Source organism: Rhineura floridana, chromosome 5, assembly GCF_030035675.1.
Source record: "Rhineura floridana isolate rRhiFlo1 chromosome 5, rRhiFlo1.hap2, whole genome shotgun sequence".
NCBI lineage: Eukaryota > Metazoa > Chordata > Lepidosauria > Squamata > Rhineuridae > Rhineura > Rhineura floridana.
The window spans coordinates 182,217,873-182,244,181 of record NC_084484.1 but is presented as its reverse complement, the minus strand read 5'-3'; the positions used below and the strand labels follow the sequence as shown (position 1 = coordinate 182,244,181).

At 41.3% G+C, this 26,309-nt stretch overlaps 1 protein-coding gene across 1 annotated transcript in view; it reads left to right on the top strand.

Annotated features, from left to right (window-relative positions):
* Positions 1–26,309, top strand: part of FCHSD2 (FCH and double SH3 domains 2) — a 197,825-nt gene that overhangs the window by 127,846 nt on the left and 43,670 nt on the right. The window contains exons 9-10 of the mRNA XM_061629063.1: positions 16,263–16,385; positions 17,655–17,750. Coding sequence (XP_061485047.1) covers positions 16,263–16,385; positions 17,655–17,750 — 219 coding nt within the window. The remainder of the gene's footprint in view (positions 1–16,262; positions 16,386–17,654; positions 17,751–26,309) is intronic.

The following is a 26,309-nucleotide window of genomic DNA, read 5'->3' as shown; positions in this document are numbered from 1 at the left end:
TCCTTGGAGGAAAAATGGGATATAAATGCAATAATAGATACATAAATAAATAAATCTGAGCTGCAATTCCTGGACCCCCAGCCTTGGCCCAGCTGCTTAGCTTTTTTTGTCTTCATTTTAATTAATCGTCAAGAGGTAGCAAAGTGGTGGTGGTGGGGATGCTAGATTGTGAAGACAACAGGGTGGATAGCTTGAGTGGGGGTTGGTTGTTGGAGGAAAGGTGGGATAGAAATGCAATAATAATTAAAATAAATAAATATATTTCAGCTGCAGTGCATGGACCTCAGCCAACCTGCTGAACTTTTTTATAACAACAACAATAATAATGAAGCAGCAATGTGGTAGTGGTGGTGGGGATGCTAGATTGTGAAGACAACAGGGTGGATAGATTGAGGGGGGTTTAGTGCTTTTAGGCCTTAGGATGTTCATCAGAACTGATGACTTGGCTTGGGTGTACTTGGGGAATGAGAGAGGAGCAGGAGACCAATCAGCATTTGCACACACATAAACACACCTGCCCCTCCTGCAAGTGTCTGCAGGCATGCATGTATTCAGGCACATGGGAGGGAGACGCCCTCAATTGCCGCAGCATCTCGGGAGACAGCGGTGGGGGTGGAGTATAGTAGGAAGCGTGGATGCTGGGAGATGGGGACAAGCAAGTCGTGAGCTTTGTCAGGCTGACTGGAGGCAAGATCTGGGCAGCCTCGTGAATAAGAATGACGCCGGAGCCAAGAAAGGCAGGCAAGGCTGGCTGCCAGGAAGGGGAGAAGCAGTCTTTCCTCACAGCATTGCTTCTTTTTGCTTCAGCAAAAGTCCTCTCCTCTCATTCTGAGTCAGTGGTAGTGACCCCCCCCTTCCTCCTGGTAGCTCCACCCTCAGCCTCCTTCAGCATCTGCCACATGTTTTATAGGCAGACACCTGTCTTCAGAGCGCCTAAAAGGTGCTCTGCACTGTTGCCAATTTAGTGATTTTTCCGCTAAATGTCCCACTAGTGTTTTTAGGCATGCGCTTGTCCCATGCTAGTGGGAAATCTAGTAGATGTCAAACATTTTTAATCTGGTGGTTTTTACCAATACTTCAATTTCATTATATTTTTCTCTATTGTATGTTTCATGAAACTGACTAGCCAAAATCTAGCTTTTTAAAAAATTGTCTACTTTCTGACATTTTCTTGTATTTTTCATTGTTTGAATTTCTGTTCCTATGTACGGTCTCTAAAGTGCTACTTGGTTATTGTTTCATTTCTGATTGAAAGGATGTCGGAATAATGTACCCAACACCACACAATGAGCCAGTGACAGAGAGGAGGATTTTTAAGTTAAGTCTCCAGATCCTCTGGTGTGCTTGATTCTCAAGGTATCAAGACAAGAAGGTTCTTGCCAGGTGGCTAACTGAGAAGGAAAATATGCAGGTGATATTCTACCCAAAGTGTGATAGAGCCTAAGAACCACCAACTTCTCCTCACAAACCATAGCCATCTCCTACAGACTTGAGCAGAGGAGACATGATGGTTAGGAACTATAAGCCTCAGAAATAAAAGGCATGAGCATGCACAGAGTGGACCTGCCTCACCAATGAGGAACCTCACTTTGTATTTAATAAGAGGATTCCACAACAGGTACCCTTTGTATAAACAGTACATCTTACAGTCATCACAAGAATAGCCTGCTGGATCAGGCCAAAGGCCCATCTAGAGACCATTTTTTAAACCTAAAAAACCAAGAATGTAAAACTTCCATACTTCTCTCAGATCTAAAAGTCACACATACTTATTTATATCTGCAGTTCCAAACTTAAATATAGCACACAGAGCTTTTTGAACCTTTTAAATTCTACTATCCACCTTGTTAAGCAATTCCTCATAACAGTGCTTCACAATAATGCAAAAATGTTATCAAGCACAGTGTCTAGTGGGTTAACGTCAGATTTTGTTGGATTTCAGGTGTGGGCCTGGTGGGGGAAAAAAATACTGACGTTTTGGTGCTTCAGCAAAAGTCCTCCCTTGTCAGCGTTGGAGGGTTGAGAGCGGGGCTGTAAACTAATTAGCCGGAAGTTAGCTGGGTTGTAAATCTGCCAAGGCTAGGCAGATAACAGGAACAGGATTGGGGAAGGTCGGAGGAGAGTTTCCAAGCAACATACCAAAATCAGCGTCCAAAAGCGCAGTCAAGGAAAGCTGGGTCCAGTGAGCCAAGAGTTCCGTCCGAAGGTCTGGGTTCTGGAAGCTAGGTCTCGTGTGGAGGTCACAACCGACGTTGTAGTCAGCAGCCTGATGCAGTCACGAACTGCCTTTCAAATCCCACTCCCTAAGACAGGTGCAGATAATCAGCCTCCCAGCTTCTAAGAGCTTGCTTGTCTTAAAGGGCCAGACCGATGGCATTGTTGCAATACTTGATGGCGTCTTCACTCTGCAGGGGAGAGGGGAGCCCTCCTGTTCATTCTCTGAATCCGACTGGGGGGCTTCAGCCGTGTCCTGGACACTCTCCAGCTGAGGGAGAGCTGGAGCTGCGTCCTCAGGGATTCTGCTTGTTCCTTCTCCAGGGTCTGCTGCTGCTGCCCCCGAGTCCTCCTCCTCCTCTGAGTCCTCCGAAGGGGCCATGACATCCCTCCTCGTTCTGAGCAAAAGGGTGTCGTCCCATGCGGCAGTGGGAGCAGACAGCGTCCACAGAGTGAAGACTTTTTTACAAAAGTAATAATTCATGTCTTTGCTGTTCATGACCCCCCCCCCGGATTATTTCCCGACACATACCCTGAGAGGTCGCAGCCCCCAAGATGGGAACCACTGAACTAGGTGATAGCTGCAGCCCCTTGCCACTGTGTTTCCCCAAAGCCCTGAGCTTTGAATCAAAACTCTAAACTTGTGAAATAATATCTTAAAAAATTAAAATGCTTGAGAACACTTGAGAGAAAAGAGTATGGTCTCTAAAAGTATCCCACCTATGATACAGTTTATGATTCGATTTCTGGTTTTTAAAAGTCTTCATTGCTGGAAAACACTTGAGGATGAAATGTCTTTAAAAGGTGAAGCAAGTATTTATTTTAATTTGGGCCACAAACATTCAAACAGTCCAAACTCTTTCTGTTGTGAAGCACTTGCTTTCTGTTTTCCAATAATTAACTGTCAGGGTTCAAACTTTCCATAACAAATATGTATCATTAGGCTGAATTACTTGAGGTTTCTGCCAAAAATATCTAAGAATCTCGCTGATGGGGGGAGGGAGTAGAATTTTGGAGAACAGGAGCTAGTAAATGATGTACGAGGCTCTTGATTTGCTACAGGGAGATGTGTATAAAATATACAGCAGAGACTTTTGCTGAGAGACTGAATTGCTATGGAATGCAGAAGCTCACAATGAGCATTTCCTAATTGACCTTCCTTAAAAAAAAAAAAATATTGGTCACCCCTCATATTTTCTCCTAGTCACAATGTTGCTGCTGAGCTCAGCAGCGTTAAGTTATGTTAAGTTCTTTATTAATGCCCAGAAATTGTTAAACTGGAAATTCCATTAAATATAAAAATTGTCCAAAGGGGCAACAATTCCGTTGACATGGTAATAAGATCAAGACTATATTTCTCGGTGTTATAAATCTTTTTCTGCTCACTATTTGTTTTGCTCATGCCAATCTTAGGCAAGGACAAAAGTGAAAAGGTTCAGGTGCAATCACCACTGCAGTAGTAAAGCATTTTAAGTTAATAGTGTTGCACCAGTACAGCAACACATGATGCTGTAACTATGCCATGTGTCTTTGCACATGCATAATTTGGACAGAGAGGAGATGATAAGAACAGGATGAGGAAAGTGGCGTCATGAACCCCATCCATAATGGCAGAATCGAGGACTATCTCTTATGTTTGTGCAATGTTGCATTTCCAAAACATTAGCACAGAATTGTGAGTATTGAGACCCCCTTGCCAAGGAGCTTCTGCACAATGAAGGCTGGTTATAATGCCACTTCTTATAGGAAGTTGAATCATTTCGCACCACTGCAAGTATTGAAAATACATGTGAAGCAACTGGTTGTAGAGAGTAAAAGAAACAAAACAGATCTTGTCTTTTTATTGAGAATACTTCTGCTGGTTTGAGTTTACGAGGAAGGGCAGAATATAAATCAGACACACAGACAGATAGATAGATAGCAAATGTTCTCTTTATACTTGGAAATAGGCTAGTTTTCATTCTACGTAATCAAAGGGTGTTCTGTAACTCAAAAGCTGGCATACTCTTAATAAAAGTAGGTCTGATAAATATATCACTTTTGACTATTAGATACTATTTTTGACCATTGGAAGTAAATTGGAAGAGTTCCAAGGGTTGGAAGAAAATATACATTATGCACAGGGCAGTATGAATTCCAGACTTCTGTACAAATGCAATATTTGTTATTGGGTGCTGAGTGCAGCATATTCCTAGCTTATTAAACTTGAACTGGCAAGCTTTAAAGGTGTGTGAGGATTGTCTGGTGGAATTGCAATAGAAAGTTTGGAAGGGGGGAAAGGAGGATTTCCAGTGCTCCAGGCTGTAGCTCAGTGGTAGAGCATATGTTTTACCTGCAAGAAGTTCTAGGTTCAGTCCCTGCCATCTCCCATGTAGAATTGGGAAAGACTTCTGTCTGGAACATTGGAAAGTCATCATAGACAATACTGAGCTAGACTGCCCAATGGTCTGACTCTGTTTAACTACCAGAGCTTCCTATGTTTCTATCCTGATTGGCTAGCTTTCATTGGAAACACAGCACATCCAGTAATTTGGCCACAGAACTAAATATTTTAATTCCTTTGCTTATTTAATGCATTGGTGGTTACATTTACTTATATGTAGACTTTCCATCTTGCCTTTTCAAATGACAAGTTTAAAGTGTCCCTTGAATTTTCTGTCCAGGCATTGCAAGGGATGTTGAAGAAAAGTTGCTACCTAACCATTATTTTAAGTTTGTCAGGGCAGAACCTAAAAGTGGAGCCTTCCTCTCATAATATTTTTTGCTTTCATTACATTGTCCCTATAATTCGGGGGTTCATACTAGAGCTGCCATCCTGTGCATACTTGCTCATATACAACTGTTGTAGGGCTGTGGAGTCGGTATACCAAACCTTCGACTCCGACTCCTCTATATTTCTACTGTCCGACTCCACCCAAAATTGCTTCCGACTCCACTACTCCGACTCCACAGCCCTGGCTCAAATACAGCTGACTTCATGGGAAGCTTCTTTGACATTGTGAATTTATATATTTTTTTAAAGTATTATATATATAAAATGATATATTTACCATATATTGTTATAATATAAGTTTTTATTTTGAAGCTGGTGTCGGAGTCGGTACATTTCTACCAACTCCAACTCCACCCAAATTTGCTTCCGACTCCACAACTCTGACTCCACAGCCCTGGTTGTAGGTGTCAGCAGTGCCTACATCAAGGAGGAAAGATGAGAAAACACCATGGTATTCTGCTGGACCAGTCCTGTGGGGTGGCTATTATTGGGAGCACAGTGGTTCCATTCTACTTGCAGGGTTGTGTTTAGGGAGTACTATTAGGAGACTGCTCCTTAGGCCCACAACTGTTACGTTACGGGGTTCTGCAGGGCACTGTTTTGTCCCCAGTGCTATTCACAGTCTATATGAAGCCATTGGCAGCATTCATGAGGGGATAAGGTGTCATCCGTATGCTGATGATACCCAGCTCTATTTCTCTGTTACATCTGATTCAGTACAGGCTATGAAAGACTGGATGCAGTGGTGGGACTGGACTGAGAGCCAATAAGTTCAGTTGAACCCAGGAAAGACAGAGGGTGAGTGGTTCTTGGATCCAGGAAACAGGCCACTTGCCTGCCCTGGATGGGGTTGCATTCCCTCTGAAGGAGCAGGTATGTAGTTTGCGGGTTCTCTGAACCATCATTGTCTCTTGAGGCCCAGGTGTCCTCCATGCCTAGGAGTGCCTTTTATCAGCTTCGGCTGGTACGTCAGCTATGGCTGTTCCTGCATAGGGATAATCTGACTACTGCAGTTCATGTGGTGGTAACTCCGAGAATTACTGTAATGTGCTCTATGTGGGCTGCCCTTGATCTGGTCTGGAAGTTTCTGCTAGTGCAGAATGCTGTGGCTAGACTGCTGATGGGAACAGACTACTGCCAACATGTGACACTGCGCTGGCTTCCCATCTGTTCCTGGGCTGGTGTACAAAGCCCTGAATAACTTAGGCCCAGGATACCTTAAGAACCATTTTACCTTGTACTTCCCAAGTCGATCACGGAGATTATCTGGGGGAGCACTATTGGCGGTCCTCCATGGGACAAAAGCAGGGCTCATGCCAATAAGGTGTCATGCCTTCAGTGTTGTGGGCCCAACTTTATGGAACTCCCTCCCGCTGGAAGTTAGACAGACACCATCCCTGCTGGATTTCAGACACTCAGCTGAAACTTTTATTTCGAAGAGTCCTTTGCAGCATGAATGCAAATAGTAAGGAAGAGCTGAAGCTCAATGGTAGAGCATCTGGCTTGCATGCAGAAGGTCCCAAGTCCCCCTGCTAATGCTGGGAATGTTCCCTGCCTGAAACCCTGGAGAGCCCCTGCCACTCTGTGTAGACAATACTGAGGTAGATGGACCAGTTGTCTGACTCAGTATAAGGCAGTTTCCTATATTCCTAAGCTTCTCTGATGTTTTACATTTTCTGATTTTTTTGTTTAACATTTTGAGTTTTTAAATTTCTGAGGTTTTAATTTTTTGAGGTTTAATTTATGTTTTACATTTTGTATAGTGTATATTTTTTTATTGTAAGCCGCTTTGAGACCTAGGTGGTGAAAAGTGGGATATAATTTAAAATAAATAAATAAAGAGCCTTTGAAATAGTAATAAAATTTATACAACTTTAGCTGGAGTTTTAGCCAGCCGTTTAAAAAATAAACGCACGGCTTCTCTTGGTGCTCTTGGTTTCACTTCCTGAAAGTACTGTGGCTTTTTCAAACCTGAAACCATTGATGATTGCTTCTGTTTCAGATTTAGGAAGTGGGCAGTTGATAGCAGTTGTTGAAGCTCTTATCTTCCTGAAGCTTTTCATCTTCCTCTAGCTGAGTCTTACAGCATCCGTGTTTTTAAAAGGAGATAATATTCAAGTACACCGGGGGGGGGTGTCCAACTAAGATATCAAATATTTACTGCTTCAATTATTTGCACAAGAAATTGTTCCTGACATAAGCTAATTTGGATACATTTAAGTGACAAAGTAAATGAGCTCCACCTGGCAAAATCTGTCCTACCTCCCAAGAAACTGGATTTATTGCAGGCTTCTGCTTCAGTGAGTGTGCACCTATATAAATAAATGGCTGCCACTTGTGCTAGAGGGGGAAAGTATGTTTTGGATGCCCCCCTGGTGAAGTAACCCCCTTTTCCCTGTACCCTTGGTGCGTACTGGCCTTCACTGAAAGGAACCCCATGGTGGGGGTGCATTGTTTCTAGATGCAGAGAGATTAGGGTTGCCATATTCCAGTCCCACAAATCCGGGCAGGCTAATTTGCATATTATGCATATTATTTGCATATTATGAATATTATTTGCATATTAATGTTTGGATTGTCCGGATGATTTGTTTTTGCGCCTAGGAATTACCACCAAAAACGGGGGAAAGATGTGAGAAATCTTCTTTTAAAAAGCAACATTTTCAGCCTTAAATGCCTAGACTCTAGTTTCCAACACTATGGAATATTTATTGATTGATTAAGAAGATTTATATCCTGCCCTTCTGCTGTTAAAAACAGAGCTCAGCACAGCTTACAAATATAATAAAAACAATAAAAATGCACAAGCAATATAAAAACATAATAAAAACACAAAATAGCAACAAACAAAGTAAGTCAGGGCAGCAGTACGGTTAACCATATACGATATATTTCAAAGATGTGGTGGGTGGAGAAAAACAAGAAGCCAAAATGTTAGGAAAAGGAGTCTTTCACACCACATGCTCAGTTCTAAATACTGTTGCAGCAAGTTTTACAAGTTCCTCCAGTGTTCCACTTGTGCAGTCACTCAGACATTCGAAGTATCTGTATGTTTCTTATGTTTTTTTTTTTTTTCAATAATTTTTATTCAGGTTTTCATAAAACATACAAGACAAAATCATAAAACATTCAAAGACAAAAAACAAAATCAAAAATAGTTAAACAAAAAGAAAAAAACAAAAAAAAAACAAAAATAAAAAATAAAGAGTAAAATATTGACTTCCCATTTGTCAAAGATCAAATCAGTTATAAGTCTATAATATATAACAATCCTGTCTCTTAAGTCATATTATAAAATCACTTTCCTCCAATAGTTATCTTACTTAATCATCAAATCTCATAAACATTACTTTATTCTTTCCACAAAAAGTCAAAGAGAGGTTTCAATTCTTTAAGAAATATATCTATCAATTTTTTTTTTCCAGATAAGCATATCGATTAATCCATCTCATTACTAATTATGATAATCTTGTTGTCATAACCATAGTCAAAATAAACATTTCAATTAATCCATCACATCAGAATCTGTTAGGTTCAGTAATTTCAGTAGCCATTGTTCTATTATCCCTATTAGTTCCATTTTCCATCTTCCATCTTCAGTAGTCTTGTTAAGTCCAGTAATTTCAGTATCCAATCTTCCATTATCAGTATTCCATAATAATCTTGCTGTCAAAGCCATAGTCATATAGTAAGAGTCTGATGGGAATTACCTCTATCCCAAATATTTTCTTGCCATCCATTCTGAATAGGTTGCTGAAATACTGCTGTAAAATCATATCTCTGTTCTTTTTTTCAAAATACACTGGGTCATCTCTTGAAAGTTTTTCCATTGTCACATGGCTGCAGTTAATTCCATAGATTTTCTCTATATTGGGCTCCATCACATCATTCCAGTCCAGAAGATTATCCATGCCATTGATAACTTTATCTCTAGAATCTTCATTAATTTCTTCAGAGATAACATTGAGTTCCAAACAATAGATTTTATTTCTAAAGTCCATAGACTCCAAATCTTGTTCCTGTTCCACGTTTGTTCCAATCTCCGGGATCTCCTCTCTCACAGGGACCCCTGTTCCAGTCTCCAGGGTCTCCTCTCTCACAGGGACCCCTGTTCCAGTCTCCAGGGTCTCCTCTCTCACAAGGACCCCTATGTCTTTAATCTCCTGTGTCTCCAAACAATAGATTTTGTTTCTAAAGTCCATAGACTCCAAATCTTTTTCCTGTTCCACGTTTGTTCCAATCTCCGGGGTCTCCTCTCTCACAGGGACCCCTTCCAGGGTCACCTCTCTCACAGGGACCCCTATATCTTTAATCTCCTGCTTCATTTTACTCAATTCAATTTTCAGCTCCTTACAACCCTGTCGCAGGTTTTGTTTCGTTATCTCAATCTCATCCATTATTTTCTGAAACATAGTTATTTCCAGCTTCTCAGCCACTTTCTTAATTGCCATTTTAAAAGAAAAATATAGGAAAACCACTTCTTATTTCAGCAACAATTGGGTTAATACTCCAAACTTGGTGACATCACAGTATAAACAGAGCAGACAGCCTTATCTCTCCATGTTTAAGTAAACAAAATGCAGTTCCCAGGATCGAAACAATTAATGGCGGTCGTCAGAAAACAGATTCGTCAAAATAAAATAGACCAAAAAGAGAGTAGTCTCAGACAATATAATATTCTTCAAAATAAAAATCTGGAATAGAAATCCCTCTTCTGTGTATATCTTTAGAATGCAAATCCAGGACAGCTTTTTGCAACAAAAACAGAGATAAGCTATTAATTAGTGAGTAGCAGAGAGAAGTTATGGCTCCCCAGTGAGATGTCAAAAACCGATCAATCTGGCAAATCTCTTTTAAACAGCAACAATTTAAGTCAAGTAAAAGAAAAATATAGAAAGAAGGGTGCTTGCCTGTTAGTGCGTTCTCTCTTAGAAGATAAGATGAACGTTCGCTTTTCCAGATAGAGCTTGTTGTTAAAAATCCGTCCCACCTTCGTCGGCTGGACCTCGTCCCATAAATTAATGAGATCTGGTCGTCCCAACAAAAATAGGCTTTGAGGTTAATCTCTTCGTTTCTCCCTACCCGGGAGAAGTTTAATCAGTCAAAAAAAAGAAAAAATCTGACTGATATATCTGAATAAGCTTCTTTTGAGGCAGGAGCCCGTCTCAAGAGCAGGCACAGGCTAAGTCACCCTTCCCGGAAGTCCTGTATGTTTCTTATGTTTTATAAAAGCAGAGCTTTGCTTAACTCAAAATTTCTTCTCCCTTTGATCAACCACATCTACACAGGTTCCACTGGGCCTGGAAGTGTGCAACAACCCCACACATACTTTGCTAATTAGATTACCAATGTCAGGATGTCTGTCTTATTGACTACTCTCCTGCACCCCCCCCCCCACCGGGCGTCATGAAAGACCCAGTCCTGGGCTCAGAAAGAAAATAAATATCCGGTCCTCTTCAAAGTACTGATAAGCCTCTTGTTTTAATTAAAATAATTATAAATTCTTGCTCTTATCACTAATGGGAGTTAATTATCTTGCATATGCTGCTGTTGCTTCTATGGCTGTAATGGAGTGAGGTTAAAGATAAATGAAATGCAAATAGGAAAAAAACAACACAAAAGGCAGTAACACTTTCCTAAATGCAATACCATACCAACCACAACAAGATTCCTATGAGTAAGGCAGAAAACTAAGCATCTCACAACCAGTCAGGATTCCTAACCAAAAACCAAAAATATGATAAATGAAGAAATATTTATATAAGCATGACTATCAAATATATTTGTTATTTACACAAACTGTAAAGATATTTATAGTGCAATCCTAGGTTTATTTATTCAGAGGCAAGTCCCAGTGTATACAGTGGGGCTTACTCAAACAGGGACAGAAATGCAACCTCAAGTGATAAGCAACTTCATTCAGACAACCCAAAATTCTGAATCATAAGACTCCATACACGCTCATGCACACACTGCAGATGTATAAATACATACAGCCCATATAACAGTTTATTGTCAAACCAGTTGGTCATTGCAGAAAAATCAGTATTAGTTTTTAAAAAATCAGTATTAGTTTCCTACAGAATAAAAATGGTAATACCTAAGTAAGCCCTGCCTACTTGCTTTAAAATAGGACTGGAGGAAGGGAGAAAGAATTAGAACACAAACACAATTCTTTTTTACATTCACTCCCATTGATTTTTCAGCACATTCATAACCATATCTACTCAAAAGTAAGTCCTATCGAATTCAGTGGGATTTACTCTGGGCATATGGGATTAGCATTGCTTTTACAAAAGCAAGTATTGGGAAGTTTTTCAAAACACTGCCCAGGATCTGACTCCTGCACACAAGAGGAAAAAAAACTGAAATGTATACACTTACCCAGTTTATGAGATTTTCAGATAAACGGGGGGAAACCACCATTTTCTGCCACTGCAATGAGGTTTTCTAGACACTGCCTCAGGTCAGTGAAACTGAAACACAACCCTGGCTTCACTGATTGGCTGCAATCCTGAACGGGCAGGGTTAAAGCTACGAAGTGCTATACAGTACTGTTTAAAGAAAGATTTAACACTCGGGAGTGGCGGCTGACGTTTTGATGTATATCTCGAGAACCGATCCACCTAGAAACTTAATTTTTTTTTAATTAAAGCTGAGAATCCGGGCCACCTAAGGGGCTAAACGGGCGCCGGGTGGCATGCAAAGAATCCGGGTAAAACCCGGCTAACTGTTGTGTGCTCAGAAGCAATGTATTTCCACAAGGACAGTAAAACAGGCAATTGTGGGGTTAAGCCAGCAATGTGTTCGTGCCAAGGCCAAACTGCAGATGTTGCTGAGCAAGGGCACGGAATGAGATAAAAGCGCTGGGCAAACCAAAAGCAATGTGGGGGTTGTAGTGGAGCTAGTGATTCTTGTAACTGAATGTCTTTTGGAATAAAGACTCTTAAACCTTTTAACGTGTCTGAATCTCTACCGGACCTGAAATCCTTTAACCGGGATACTCTCAGCAATCTCTTGTGCCAACTGGGTTCGCTGCGTCACACAGAACAACACTAACCAGGCAATATGGCAACCCTAACAGAGATACATTGCACCCCCAGAGGTTCATGCACTACCCAGGCTCTACCTCCATTCCACTCTGCTTCAGCCATCATAATGACCACCAGTCACTTAATTCACTCCTCTGCCTTTTGTTAAATATAATATGAATGGTTTTGTAGCCAACAAGAATCAACCATTAAAACACTGGTGGAAGTGTGATATATTTCCCTTTCTGAGTGGCTGTAGGATTTGCACTTAGTAAGTAAGTTTAGTTTGCAGCTATGAGGTTCCTGCCATGGCTGTATGCTTGCTTCATATCTCTTGTGTGTGGTTGCTGCAAATTAAAAAAATTTTGAGTCCCTGCTTTATCTCAGCTGGTTACACTTAAAACAGAAAGTCCAGCTTGTGTGCTGAATGTTCTCCTGTTTAATTAGCTTCCCACAAAATCCAGGGTTGTATTGACCACTTTAAGCTGAGAGTTACCCTCTTTGTATGCTGTAAGTAAAATGAGAAAGTTACAACCCTGTTAGTTTTAAATAATTCTCTACTTTTTCCTGCAAAACTAGAAATGTCACAGCCTGCATTTTCACTTGGACGAACCTCTGACAATTCTCTGCAAAGTGACAAAAGCGTATAACAGTGGAGGGAATGGAGACACAGGGAAAGGAGGGAATAGAGACACGGCACAGCAGCAAGGGACAAACCAGCTGTTTATTAACTGCCATTGTCATGAAGTTTAAATGAAACCTCTCTGTTGCTGGAGCAAAGGGGGCTGTTGCAAAGACTTTCATTGTGGTAGTTCTCAGTGCTGTGAGCATAGCATTTAGAAGTGACGTGTTGTGTTCATTGCCCCAGTTGTGCACACCTACTCACATTGCTGAGTTAGGTGTACATGATTCGGGTCTTGCACATAGCAGAGCACTTCTAAATTCTGCACTACTGCAAAGAAGGACGTTTGGTGGCCTCAGTGTGAGTGCTGTAATGTTTTGATTTGATTCGTAAATTCGTAATCCATAAATAGTGATGTTTCCCATAAGATTATTAGAGTAAATTGAATAAGGAAATGTTGGTGTCTACTTGTTCTTTGGGTGGTCTGTAAAGTTAAAATAATTTAAAAAATGTTTGTTTTATTTATTATTACACTTATACCCTACCTTTCCTCCGAGGAGCTCAGTGTGGTGTACATGCTTGCCCCTCTCCCCACTTTATCCTCACAACAACCCTGTGAGGTAAGGTAACCTGTGAGACACTGAATGGCTCAAGATCATCCAGTGAGCTTCATGGCTGAGTGGGTATTTGAACCCTGGTCTCCTAGGTTCTAGTCCACCATTCTAACTACTGCACCACAGTGGCTTATGCTAGTTTTCTTGTGGATATTAATAGTGGATAGTCATATTAATAGTCATAAACTCTGGCAAAAGAAATGCAAGAAGACAATAAGGGATGCTAAAAAAGATTTTGAGGAGCACATTGCTAAGAACATAAAAACCAACAACAAAAAATTCTATAAATACATTCAAAGCAGGAGACCATCTAGGGAGACAATTGGACCCTTGGATGATAAGGGAGTCAAAGGTGTACTAAAGAACGATAAGGAGATTGCGGAGAAGCTAAATGAATTCTTTGCATCTGTCTTCACAGTGGAAGATATAGGGCAGATCCCTGAACCTGAACTAACCTTTGCAGGAAGGGATTCTGAGGAACTGAGACAAATAGTGGTAACGAGAGAGGAAGTTCTAAGCTTAATGGACAATATAAAAACTGACAAATCACCGGGCCCGGATGGCATCCACCCGAGAGTTCTCAAAGAACTCAAATGTGAAATTGCTGATCTGCTAACTAAAATATGTAACTTGTCCCTTGGGTCCTCCTCCGTGCCTGAGGACTGGAAAGTGGCCAATGTAACGCCAATCTTCAAAAAGGGATCCAAAGGGGATCCCGGAAATTACAGGCCAGTTAGCTTAACTTCTGTCCCTGGAAAACTGGTAGAAAGTATTATTAAAGCTAGATTAACTAAGCGCATAGAAGAACAAGCCTTGCTGAAGCAGAGCCAGCATGGCTTCTGCAAGGGAAAGTCCTGTCTCAGTAACCTATTAGAATTCTTTGAGAGTGTCAACAAGCATATAGATAGAGGTGATCCAGTGGACCTAGTGTACTTAGACTTTCAAAAAGCGTTTGACAAGGTACCTCACCAAAGGCTTCTGAGGAAGCTTAGCAGTCATGGAATAAGAGGAGAGGTCCTCTTGTGGATAAGGAATTGGTTAAGAAGCAGAAAGCAGAGAGTAGGAATAAACGGACAGTTCTCCCAGTGGAGGGCTGTAGAAAGTGGAGTCCCTCAAGGATCGGTATTGGGACCTGTACTTTTCAACTTGTTCATTAATGACCTAGAATTAGGAGTGAGCAGTGAAGTGGCCAAGTTTGCTGACGACACTAAATTGTTCAGGGTTGTTAAAACAAAAAGGGATTGTGAAGAGCTCCAAAAAGACCTCTCCAAACTGAGTGAATGGGCAGAAAAATGGCAAATGCAATTCAATATAAACAAGTGTAAAATTATGCATATTGGAGCAAAAAATCTTAATTCCACATATACGCTCATGGGGTCTGAACTGGCGGTGACCGACCAGGAGAGAGACCTCGGGGTTGTAGTGGACAGCACGATGAAAATGTCGACCCAGTGTGCGGCAGCTGTGAAAAAGGCAAATTCCATGCTAGCGATAATTAGGAAAGGTATTGAAAATAAAACAGCCGATATCATAATGCCGTTGTATAAATCTATGGTGCGGCCGCATTTGGAATACTGTGTACAGTTCTGGTCGCCTCATCTCAAAAAGGATATTCTAGAGTTGGAAAAGGTTCAGAAGAGGGCAACCAGAATGATCAAGGGGATGGAGCGACTTCCTTACGAGGAAAGGTTGCAGCATTTGGGGCTTTTTAGTTTAGAGAAAAGGCGGGTCAGAGGAGACATGATAGAAGTGTATAAAATTATGCATGGCATTGAGAAAGTGGATAGAGAAAAGTTCTTCTCCCTCTCTCATAATACTAGAACTCGTGGACATTCAAAGAAGCTGAATGTTGGAAGATTCAGGACAGACAAAAGGAAGTACTTCTTTACTCAGCGCATAGTTAAACTATGGAATTTGCTCCCACAAGATGCAGTAATGGCCACCAGCTTGGATGGCTTTAAAAGAAGGTTAGACAAATTCATGGAGGACAGGGCTATCAATGGCTACTAGCCATGATGGCTGTGCTCTGCCACCCTAGTCAGAGGCAGCATGCTTCTGAAAACCAGTTGCCGGAAGTCTCAGGAGGGGAGAGTGTTCTTGCACTCGGGTCCTGCTTGCGGGCTTCCCCCAGGCACCTGGTTGGCCACTGTGAGAACAGGATGCTGGACTAGATGGGCCACTGGCCTGATCCAGCAGGCTCTTCTTATGTTCTTATGTTCTTATTAATTAATCATTAATGCTTGGGCCAAACTAGATGTAATGTTTGACAGGTACAGATGCTGTCTGTATCTTTTCCCCTCCCCTTTAAGAGCCAATAGCAGCTGAGGAAAGGGAGGATTTAGATTAGAGAAAGGGTTAAACACTCCCAGAGTGCTTTGTCCCAGATCTTCAAAATAGCCCCATGCTAATATGTAAGATTGTCAGAGATTGCATTGCATATAGCTTGAGCTCTTTTGATATGGCATATGAAAGTCTACCTTTAATTATGCTACTTTGTTAATTATGGGCATTGCTGGGGTGGAGTGGGGATTACTAAATGTGTGAATTTTGATATATGTAAATATAAATTCCTGGAAACCCAAGAGATACCTGCTATGGTTAATCAACTATTGTGATATAAATTAACAATTAGAGTATAATTAAACATCTTTATTATTACTCCCCCATGTAAGTGGAATTGCAGAACAACAACTGTATAAATCATGGTTATGTTAATCTGATAGAAATTATGTATTTCTTGTAGGGCCAGACACTTTTTTGATGAAAGACAATCTTTCTAAGCAAAATATCTTAGTCGAATGTGATACCTCTAATGTATGCAATAGATACACCTTCCTTTTTGAAATGCAAAAACATATTTCTTAACCCCTGTTGGCTTTTGGAATACTCTGTAGTGCCAACTAGTGGGAACAGATAGCAATTGAAGGTGGATCAGTACATCTAATATAGTTAGCAAATATTCATTCCACATGGTCAGCATGATTTTTTTTACTTCTTTTTTAATACAGGCTCTTGATGGGAATGTATATGATCACCTTAAGGATTATTTGATGGCATTCAGCAGGACCGAATTAGAAATATGCCAAGCTGTACAAAGCACATTCCAGTTTCTTTTGGAAACGTCCAGTCGGGTAAGTTTTTCAATGAATGAATTCCTTATATTTGGGAGAGGGTGGACCCCCATGGCTTTCCTAAAATGGGAAGAACCCAAAGAGGTCAAGGCCAGGGAATGGAGTCTTTCACTGGCACAACGCTTACACTAAGCACCATAACAGGGCCGTGGTGGAAGAGAGACCAGCATAATGGAGCTGGCAGTAAGGTGGAGGCCATAGCATGATAGTTAACTAAATGCAGAGTGAGGACCAGTCCCTGGCAGCAGTTAAAGTTCTCCAGTAACAGGGCGGCGAGATGCTTCTGCCTGCAATGCAGGAAAACTGCCGATCAGACTAAGTAGTAGCAGGCTAGATGAACCTATGGCCTGACTTGGTGTAAGACAGGTTCATATATCTGGGAACAAATAGGGGCAAAAATTTGATACCACCCTCCAGTACTCCATTTATATTCCAATGGAGGCATCATCAATCCAATGTTGAGGTTTCTTTTACCAAAGTTGGCCTGGGATCCTCAAAGTGAGGACAGTTTTAAAATGGTTAAAAGTTCTTAAACAATACTTTGCTTGAGTAATATTCTGTGGTATTGCTTTTCGTTAGGGAAAGCTTACAAAGTCTCCCTTAGGTGGCAGCTTTAATCCATCATATGTAACACATAATACATCACTCAGGCTCTATCCAATCATCTATGCGCAGGACAGAAATTATACAGTCCAAGTGGAGCAACCCATATAAAACTCAGAACCGCAACGTTTTAACTGTGCACTTTCGCTGGTATTGAAATTGCGATTAGTAGTTTTTCTGATGTTGTGGTTAATCCACCCTTGCCACCTCTAAGCTCATGATGCTGTAACCTGGCTTCCTGAGTCTCTTTAGAAACCTTTTTACTTTCCTGTACTATATTTCAACCTGAAACTTAATGTTCTGTGGAACATATAAAATGATTCTATAAAGTGTTTCTTTTTTAAAAAATTAAACTGCTCCAACCCAGTTTAAAGAACGTAAGAATTAAAATACACCCTGATAAATAAGGCATGCATGATTGAGCAGGTGGCTGCACAAGATTCTGGAATCGCAAATGTATTTGAATGTTTTCTGAATAGCATTCCTATTTAAGATCAATAAGCATACTCTCCATGGGGTGCCTACCAACCTGTATGTATTGCAGTTGTAAAAATGTGTTGGCTTGATAATTACAGCACTACACTTTCTTTGAATTTTCTCTCTCTTGCTTTTTTTTTATACATCAGGGGGATAAATACATGTAAACTTATTTATTGTCTCTTTCAGGTAGTGCGAGATTACAATTTTCAACTATTCTTACAAGAGAACTCTGTATTTCATAAACCTCAACCCTTCCAGTTCCAGCCTTGTGACAGTGACACCGTAAGGGCATTTTTTATTTAAAAAACCCTTTATTTCATTCCTTTGTTTAATGCTTTGAATGGGCCACAATCTATGGAAGTCGTTTTTGCAAGTGGAACAAGGTCTTTATGCACAGAAATTGCTGTGTGCAGATGTCTGCATGGACATGATCCAAGAAATTCTAAAATCCATGCTTCTATAGAGAGGGCCATGCTGATGTGCTATCCAAGAGTTTTGCAACAATGCTCAGCCTATTGTTGTTGTTGTTGCTGTTGTTGTTGTTTGCCCATCCTTCACCAGTAGGTCTCAGGGTGGGTTACAAAATACAGTATTAAAAAGAATTAAAATACATTTCAATCACAAGAATAGGGTGGGTTCTTGGCCTTTCTTCAGCAGACAAGGAGCAATGGATTGTGACCCACAATAGCTTATAGCTTATTGCAGAATTAGGTGTGCTTGAGCTGATTAAAATTAGTGGGCTTAAGTGCACCTACCTCTGCCTTGGACTATGGCCACAATTGTGAGTAGTGGAGCATTTGGCCTTTTTCGGACATTCAAACCATATGGGGCGGGGGGGGGGAGATCAGGATCATACTAGCCTGCCCCAATAGCTCAGGGTGGATCTTCCCCACCCAGTATTGCACACTGGACTTCCTATGTGCATTGGGGCCTTCGTATATAGGGCCCAACACAAACAGGTCCATCTGGCATACCACAACACTGAGCTGTACAGATCAGACAGATGGGTTGGGTTCTGTGCATGCAGGATCCCTACATAAATGCAAAATAGAACATGCAAATGCTGTATAGGTTAAATACTCCATGGAGGGTGGGCCAGGTTGAGACAGTCCCATTCTCTGCTGCATGAAAGGGTTTGAACATTTGCACTGGTGGAGTTAAATATAAAGCTTATTGAAACATCTGTTCATTGACACTCATTGATAATATTGGGATGCAGAGGATCCATTCTTTACTTAATTCATGTTTACCACTGATATATAAATGTAGAACAAACATCCCAGTGTTGTTGCCGTGTATCTGCCTTGTATGTGGTCACTACCGTTCTTGTTACCTTGCCTGTTTTGTGATTTGGGTCCTCAAAAAATCTTCCTAATTCATTTATTTTATGTTGAGAGCAATTTACAAATACCAGGGAGGTTGGAAGGGGTTTGCTAAAAACTTATCAAATTTTAAAGAATGGTCAGTTGTACTATATCAGCTGATAATATTCCAAATACTACTGTTTTCCAAATATTTGAGAGGTCCCTGAATATGACACTCAAGGATTTTCACATTAAGCGAGAGCTCACTAGGTGGCTAATGGGCTGTTTTCTACACTTAGTTTAAATTGGTACTTTCTATTTCCTAAGTGTAAGTTTGTTTGTTTTTTTAAAGGCTTTTTTGCAGCAATTTGGAAAAGTGTATTTAGCAAGGGGGAAACAAAGGGCCTTGGCCTACTAACCCCAAAGCTCCATTTGAGGAAAGGCAGATAAGAATTGGGTATGCTTGCTGGAAACAAAAAACTTGCCCTTGAAATTCAGATGTTTTCAGAGTTTATCCTCAACAAAAGATAAGTTACTTTAATATCTCCAGCAAATTGTTTACATCAAGTCCAAGGGTATATAAAAGGCAGGGGGCTGAGTTTTCCCTGACTAACCATATTTGCCTAATTGTGTTTGCCTTGCAGTTCTAACTGTTGTGTGTGTGTATGTGTGTGTGTGTGTGTGTTTTGTCCTTGTGCAACCTTTGACATTCAGAGTTTTAATGCCGTTCAGCTGGTGGATATTGAGCCTTCACCTGTCAGTGCTCTGAGAATGACCTTAGTAGAGGTATATGGCAGCATCTGCTATCACCATTTAATATATCGTGGTATTGCTGACATGCATGACTAGAAGTGTTATGGTGTAATCTGCTTCCATGCATAAAGTGACAAAGGAATGCATAACGTGTTCAGAACTAAATTTGAATTCCCAACGTTGAGATCTCAGAACTTAGCTAAATTCTCAGATGTTTCCTTAACATTACTGGACCAAACAGCACATAATTTATAATAATAATAATTCACCATCTGATATCTAAAGTAGCTTTACATCATCCTGTGACTGGAAGTGTCTTTTTAGTTTAGAGAAAAGGCGGGTCAGAGGAGACATGATAGAAGTGTATAAAATTATGCATGGCATTGAGAAAGTGGATAGAGAAAAGTTCTTCTCCCTCTCTCATAATACTAGAACTCGTGGACATTCAAAGAAGCTGAATGTTGGAAGATTCAGGACAGACAAAAGGAAGTACTTCTTTACTCAGCGCATAGTTAAACTATGGAATTTGCTCCCACAAGATGCAGTAATGGCCACCAGCTTGGACGGCTTTAAAAGAAGATTAGACAAATTCATGGAGGACAGGGCTATCAATGGCTACTAGCCATGATGACTGTGCTCTGCCACCCTAGTCAGAGGCAGCATGCTTCTGAAAACCAGTTGCCGGAAGCCCCAGGAGGGGAGAGTGTTCTTGCACTCGGGTCCTGCTTGCGGGCTTCCCCCAGGCACCTGGTTGGCCACTGTGAGAACAGGATGCTGGACTAGATGGGCCACTGGCCTGATCCAGCAGGCTCTTCTTATGTTCTTATGTCCCCTTCAACTCCAAATACCCTTCTGGGAAAGTGGAATAAAACTATAAGCCTTTTTAACATACTCTTGGTCCAGATTAAACTAATTAAGATATTTATATGTCATCTTTCTGCCTTATCTCTAAAACACCCAAGGCAGTATACATAATCACAAATGAAACAATCCTATGTCATAATAAATATATAACAAATAATATTAAGACAACAGAGTTAAGGACGGTTTGATAAAGACATATCTTAGGGCATCCTTCCCAACCCGGTGCCCTCCAGATATTTTGAACTACAACTATTCTTCTTCTTCTTCTTCTTCTTCTTCTTAATAATAATAATAATAATAATAATAATAATAATAATAATAATAATAATAATAATAATAATAATATAAATTAAGAAGAAGAAGAAGAAGATTTATACCCACCCTTCCTCTCAGTAGGAGCCCAGGGCGGCATCCCTGATCATTGATCATGCTGAGCAGAATTGATGCAGGTTGTAGTCCAAAACATTTGGAAGGCACCAGGTTGGAGAAGGCTGTCCTGGGGGTAAGATACCGTCAGCCAATGCCAAAAAGCCAGTTGGTGGAACAACAGTCTTCAGATGCTGCCTAAATGCCATTAAAGAGGAAGCTGAGCAGATCTTCTGGGGCAAAGAGTTACACATCCTGGGTGCTGCTACAAAAAATTCCCTCCTAAGCATCCCAGTTACCCCAGCCACCTCTGGAGATAGGGGGGCATGCAGAAGGGCCCTTAATTAAAGTGTCCTTGTCATCAAGGGCCAGGTAAAAGATGGGGGGGGTTGGAGCTGAGTTAGACATCCCTACGCTAGGATAAAAATGTAAATGTACTGCCTTCAAGTCGATTCCGACTTATGGCAACCCTATGAACAGGGTTTTCATGAGGCTGAGTGGCAGTGACTGGCCCAAGGTCACCCAGTGAGCTTCATGGCTGTGTGGGGATTCAAACCCTGGTCTCCCAGGTCACAGTCCAACACCTTAACCACTACACCACACTGGCTCTCAACACTAGGATACAGAGGGTTTAAACAGCAATGAAGGAGATCTTTACTTAAGTCAGTACAAATGTATCAAGATACTTGATTTTCTTTATTTCTTTGGTTTTCATTACTGAAGTTGACATAAAAACAAGATAAGCCTTGTTCTGTCTTATCAGAAATGCATACCATAAAATTGAATCCAGGAAACTGACTGTGAGGTCCTTTCTTCTGCAGTTCCACTTACCTGATGTTTTATTTTTTTACCATTTTGCTTTCTGTTAAAATCCATCCTGCAAGTTATTCTTTGGAAGAAGTATTCAAAACCAGGAATTCCTTATACACATTAGCCTTAACCCTTTAACAGCCCTAGAAGTAGTGATGAAAAACAAGTAACTGTTATGCATTTTGGTCACTTCGTTTTCATTTTGTGTTGCAGCTGTTCAGATTAAGTAGCTTTCTCTGTTTTCATGGGATATGCATGATTGTTTTAATTGGGCAAGCTATGCATTGAAACGTATGGAAATACATTACAGAATTTGCTGACCTGAACTAAAATCAAGACTAATTTTTCTGAGGGAAGATTCCTATTTTACTGGAAGCAAACAAACACTTTAACATAACTAGGATGTTTTTTCCTATGTAGAGAGGTTGCAGTTGCCTTACTAAAGTGGGGAAAATAGGGGCACATATAATCTAACATTTACAGCTATTAAAAAGTTGTGTCTTTTTTTTTTTAATAATTAAGCATGCTTTCGGGGTGAAACTCAGAAGCCATCTCTCAAGAGGCTTAATGAAGTAGGCCAAGTAAAGTGACACCCTTGCAGCTTCATACCTGTAGCCTAACACAGTATAGCATCTTCAGCCACTGAATACATGTAAAAGGCAGTGGGATATAAAAGGCATGTGGCTCTCCTGCAACCAGCAGGGGTGCTTGTTTGTCGTTGTTTTTTAGCCTGCAGCTTCTAATCTGGCTCACTGTAGAACAGCAAGGTGAAAAGCAAAACCGTTCTTGACTTGCTAGATTGTACAGGAGTAGATCCAGGGGTCTCCCCAGTTTATATTAGTACGTTATTGCATATATTTAATCTCCCAGAAGGTAAGATTATATTCCACTGGGGTTCGATAAAGTATTGAGAGCCAACTCCAGGCACAGAAATTACTGGCTATAGACCAATGTTTAATTGTTGGGATCCCTTTGGCAGGAGGACAGTCGCTTAGTCTACATTTAGGAAAAAGAAACCAAATGCACAGTTATAAGATGGGGGATACTTGGCTCAGCAATACTACATGCAAGAAGGATCTTGGGATTGTCGTTGACTTGATCACAAGCTGAATATGAGCCAACAGTGTGATGTGGCTGCAAAAAAGGCAAATGCTATATTAGGCTGCATTAACAGAAGTATAGTTTCCAAACCACACAAAGTATTGGTTCCCCTCTATTCAGCACTGGTTAGGCCTCATCTTGAGTACTGCGTCCAGTTCTGGTCTCCACACTTCAAGAAGGATGCAGACAAACTGGAACAGGTTCAGAGCAGGGCAACTGCAAACAAAGCCCTTTGAGGAGAGACTAAAAGAACTGGGCATGTTTAGCCTGGAGAAGAGAAGACTATGGGGAGATATGATAGCACTCTTCAAGTACATGAAAGGCTGCCACACAGAGGAGGGCCAGGATCTCTTCTCAATCATCCCAGAGTGAAGGACACGGAATAATGGGCTCAAATTACAGGAATCCAGATTTCAGCTGGACATCAGGAAAAACTTCCTAACTGTTAGAGCCATACAACAATGGAACCAATGACCTAGGGAGGTAGTGGGCTCTCCGACACTGGAGGCCTTCAAGAGGCAGCTGGACAGCCATCTGTCAGGAATGCTTTGATTTGGATTCCTGCATTGAGCAGGGGGTTGGACTTGATGGCCTTATAGGCCCCTTCCAACTCTACTATTCTATGATTCATGTTAGAATGACATTGTAAATGGTACAAAGCAATGCACACAATCCAGGACAGGCCCTCCCGCAGGAGAATGTGGGTTTGTGATTAGAAAAGCAGAGATCTCGTCTTGAGACTGGGGTTGGGAAATGGACATAGCAAGTAGCAGAATGAAGGGGTACTGGCATGCATGAACATGGAGGGGGGCTGGGGCAAAGGAATCCAGAAGGTGGTAATCATAAACAGAGGAAAAAGAGATGCAAGCGATTGAAGGACAGGTACAGCAATGAAGCACCCTAAGTGCAAGGACTGGCAATGTGTGCCCATGGGGAAAAGCAAGAGGCTGCCAGTTCAGAGGCTTGAAGGGGATGGCATGAGCATAGCAATGGGGTGGGGAGGTGGGGATTTTTATCACATTTCATTAAAAGCAAACTGACTAGAAGCAAATCCAAAACAAAAAGTTCTTAGGGAACAAGGTAAACTTCTTAATCCGAAGTTCTCAAAACTGCAGCGTACAGAAAACTTACTATCAGTAATGCATAGATAAGCATATTTGCAAAGGCATGGCAAAATATAGGAGGAAATTTGCTAGGTCTTTATGTTTCCTGATTGGAAATGGAGGTCCCTTCCTTAAACAGCATGTGATCCTGTGAGAAAATGCAGTGAACAACTAAATCTGTTGCCAACATAATGGCTCCAAAGAGCTCAAACAAAAATTTTGAAGCAGTTCTTTCCTGTTTTTGCCAATTTGCTGCCTGTGAAATTGAATTCTGTACTTTGGGGGTGTCAGGGTTAACACAGAAGTGTTGCAAAACTCACTTGTGCCCAAGCCTTTCCAACCAATATGCAGAATGAGGGACAGTGCTGCAGTGATAGGATTTTAGTGATACTAAATGCTACAGATGGAGGTTCATTATTTTTGAATATTCCTTATGTTCTAGCTGATAGATGCAAAGGCACTAGAATAATTGAGACAAAAGAGAAGTAGCGATGTCCTACTTATATGCTGACTAATGAAGGAGAAGGCAGCAGGATTCCAACCGTTTGTGCTTCAGCTGGCTATCGTTGCATTATTTTCCTAATTGGCAAGGCAGGGATCGATTGGAGGGTTTTGAACCTTCCGGCGAGTACTTCCATACTCCCAGCCATATTGATTTTCTAGTAGCACTCTAGTCTCATCTTGCCAGGTACTTTTGTCCCCATTTTCTGATTAGGAAAAAAAACCCTAAGATAATTTGAGGCAAATCAGAAGGCGGGGAGGATGTGATCATCCCATTCTTAACATAGGCCAGAATCCAAAGAACAGCACCACTAGGGGAGCTTTGGGTTTCAGTTTCTTGAACGGTGCCCCAGTATCACTTAGCGAGTCACTTCTGACATTGAGAAGACTCTCAGAAGCAGCTTCTGATAGGGCCTTGAGTGAATGGGGTGCCTGCTGTGCCAAAAAGAGAGCCAACATTTCTGTTGGGCATGTCCAAGCCCTCGGGCACACCTAAAGTAGCTCTTAAGATCTTGGCCATCATTATTTGTCATCTACTTGTACATTGCAGAATCTGAAATTCTCTTGAAACCGATGTAGCCCCCCCCCCCCCAAGTGTGATCATTGGTCTTGTTTTTATGAGAAGAAAAGGAAATGGAGGTATGCTGAGGTTCAACATTAGCAACTTCCTCTGTTACAATTTGCAGTTAACAGTAAAGGCAGTAGGTCATAAAAGAAGAAGTGTCTCTTCATTTCTGGGGGGGTTTCCAGGTGGAGGTTTTAAACTTCCTCCAGGTAATCTATACGTAGAAGAACTTTCAGCTGATGTCTGCTTTGTGTGCAACCACCACCACCCACCAGACCTGAATAGAGCAAAGTTCTGGAGCTTTGACAGGAGCTCTGGCCCTTGACGCCCCACCCTCCAGCTAGCGTGTGCCTGATGCACTTATGTCAAGAGGCGTAGTGAGCAGTGCCGCAACAGCAGGGAAGTTCTTTACTTTGAGACACCCTTTAACTGCTTTGCAGAAGTACTTTCCATTTTGGCTGTATGGTATTCCTTAAATAGCTAGTGAGATGGCCCTTCAGTTATCTCGCATGGGCTAGGGGAAGTCTAAATCAGTGCATAGCACAAGGAGTGAACTTTTATGAGGGGTACATACTGTAGAAGGAAGCCCCCCCCCCAACCATAGATGGCCATTCCCTGTATCTGCTTCTATCCAGGAAGAAGCAGGTGGTCCATGGTTGTGGTGGGGAAGTTAGAAGTGCATATGAATCAGAGCTTGGAAAAGTTACTTTTTTGAACTACAACTCCCATCAGCCCAATCCAGTGGCCATGCTGGCTGGGGCTGATGGGAGTTGTAGTTCAAAAAAAGTAACTTTTCCAAGCTCTGATATGAATACAAAGAGCCAAGCGCAGGATCGGGGTGGAGGACCAGAGTAGCATGGCCTGGGCTGGAAGCCCATTGTCACAGGGATAGAAATGGAAGCTAAACTGTCGTTGAGGATGGTCACACAAACTTATTTCCTTATTTCTATGGATGAGGTTCAGATCTTTCGTTGGAGCTAATCTTCAGTATTACTGAGCCCAGAGAAATGGCATTTGTGTGTTGCCTAGAACTAATCACTCTGGATCATGGGCTGTCGTAACAGTCACAGAGAAAATGCTTAGCACAAGGTGTGGATGATGCAAATTTAGAGATGCGAAGGCCCAGAAAAATAAAAATTGGGGGGTGGGGCAGGGTTTTTTCCCATTTTCCCCCCGGGCCTTCACATCTCTATGCAGCTTGGAAAGGTGGATTGGAATCCACAAGCAATTTACACCATGACCTAAAGGTTTGTCACACCAATGGCAGTCCCGCAATTTTCTTGTCTTTTTTCTTTCTTTAGTTTAGGGAGGGAAAGGGATAAGGAAATAAAAGTGTGAAAGAAAGATGAATACAAAGAAACAAGCATATGCAGTAAAATTTTAGATGTTTTTCAGCTTAGGTTTATGGATGGGTCCCAGGTCTGAAATGGTTGAAGACTACCAGTCTGACTCTTGGAGAAAAGTTGCTGCAAAT